Here is a 2036-nt window from a genome sequence, read left to right on the forward strand (position 1 = left end):
CCCATGTCTTCCCATTGCTCTGTCTTTGTTTGTGTTGTCCTTAGCGACCTTGGCCTTCAGGTCTCCGATGGTGATAGTTAGGTCATGTCATGGTACTCTCTCTAACTTGTAATGTAAGGTAGAATTTGTCCTTTACTACTTCATCACTGTCATTTGTCGGACCATAACACTGAATCAGTGTAATATCATCTTTCCCTTTCAGTCCGGCTCTCATAAGTCTGCTGCTGATGGATTTCCACTCAAGCAGGAAATGCTCCACTTCCGTCTTCAAAAGGATGTCCATCATCCCGTCCAGAATACAGCAAAATTTCTCCTGAGGCCTTTGTTACTCTTCCTCATCTCATCCATCTGCTTCCTTTTGGCTTTCACTACTGGCAGTCATACGGGTCATTGACCCCTGAAGCCCGTCACACCCAATAATGGTAGATTTCTCCATCGCTGTCTCTGTAAAATAGTTTGTATTTTACGGGATAGGGTTATTAGCCCTGTGCCTAACCCCCAACCTGGAGGACCAGGGTGTCTGCTTTGTCTGCCCTCTCCCCCACAGACTAAACCAGCATGGTTGAACCTACCAGGAGCAAAGAGCCCCCGCCAACACTGGCTCTGGGGATCGTTAGAGCATGAAAGCTGTCCCCTCATGACAAGGCACAGACACTAGAGGGCAGTAATTAAGAGGCAAGTAAAGTAATTTAAAGCCAGAAATAAAAAAATACCACTGTAGTTGTGGAGAAGTTAAAAACACTTCTGTGTGGAGGGAAGATTCTCTAGCAGCAGACTATCTGCTAATTTATGTGTATTACAGGGTGGTGACAGCAGGTATATATGTTTCTGGGGCTGAGAGTTTGCCCCCAAATAATGTGTAGCATTTGCACTGAGAAGGCGGCCGTCTGAAGGAAGCAGCTGTTACACAGAATGGAACGGAACAGGGTGGTTTTTGTATTGGTCTGTATCACTGTGAGAGGTGAGCTATAGCCTTGCTGGCAATAATAATCTCCAGCATCTTCAGCTTTAACGTTGCTGATTGTGAGAGTGAAATCAGTTCCAGATCCACTGCCTGTGAACCGGTCTGGGATCCCAGTGGCACGGGTGGAAGCATAGTAGATAAATAGCTTCGGAGCTTGTCCTGATTTCTGTTGGTACCAGTTTAAGTAGTGAGTGCTACCACCGGTGATGCTGGAACTGGCTTTGCAGTTGATAGTGACTCTGTCTCCTGGCAACACTGCCAGGGATTCTGGAGTCTGAGTCATCACAATCTGCCCACTGGAGCCTGAATTCACAAAGAGAATAGAAGTTACTACAAATACAGATCTAGTCAATCAAACTCAACAACATTGTGTCTTTAAAATATTCCCATGTGTGTCTTTACACAATGACTCTCCCTAGTCAGCTAACGTTGGCACTGTTTCATTCTAACCCTTTCGCGTATGACTCATAATTTTCTCAAACATCTTTTTCTTAATTCTAGCTAAAATAAGATAAAGATTTTCATAAATCAAAGTCATTCCTGGCAACTGTTCATAATTTTATATTAATATTTTGGTAAATCCTGAACGCCTCTAACAGTTTTGATCCAGTTGTGCTGGATGCTGTACATCAATAATTGACAGTTCCTGCCACAAAGAGCTAACTAAATGGATTTAGATTGTAGCTTATGGGTCAATGTAAAACATTTCTAGTTCTTTTAAGCTTTTCACAGATCATTGTACTTTTAATTCATCAGATTTCTGCTGGGTTTGATCCTTACCCTGGATCCAGAGCACTAACAGCCAGATAAGCTGAGCCTGCGAGATCATCTTGATACGTCTGAGTGGCCCAGTGCTGATCAACAAACCGTAACGAGTGACACGGAGAATTTATAACAATTCAGCACCAGATGGGAAGAGTGTGAAATATGCAAATTGGGTTCAGAGATGAAAATTCACACCTGGTCCATAACCATGTACAAAAAGGAAGTGAAAGGGCCATGGGTGACATAGGCGAGTTCAACCAGTCGCTCCTGGGTTCACGTGTGTCTGTATTAAAATGACATTTGTCTG

The 2036-nt window shown here is 43.5% G+C and overlaps 1 gene segment (V, D, J or C); it reads right to left on the reverse strand.

Annotated features, from left to right (window-relative positions):
• Positions 1 to 923: 923 nt before the first annotated feature.
• Positions 924 to 1812, reverse strand: LOC127047410 (immunoglobulin kappa variable 4-1-like; the record flags this gene model as incomplete). The annotated part of the segment is given in 2 exon segments: positions 924 to 1267; positions 1745 to 1812. Coding segments are annotated over 2 exon segments (393 nt in total), but the record flags the coding sequence as incomplete, so codon positions are not given.
• Positions 1813 to 2036: the final 224 nt, after the last annotated feature.

This window comes from Gopherus flavomarginatus, chromosome 3 (assembly GCF_025201925.1).
Source record: "Gopherus flavomarginatus isolate rGopFla2 chromosome 3, rGopFla2.mat.asm, whole genome shotgun sequence".
In the NCBI taxonomy this organism is placed as follows: domain Eukaryota; kingdom Metazoa; phylum Chordata; order Testudines; family Testudinidae; genus Gopherus; species Gopherus flavomarginatus.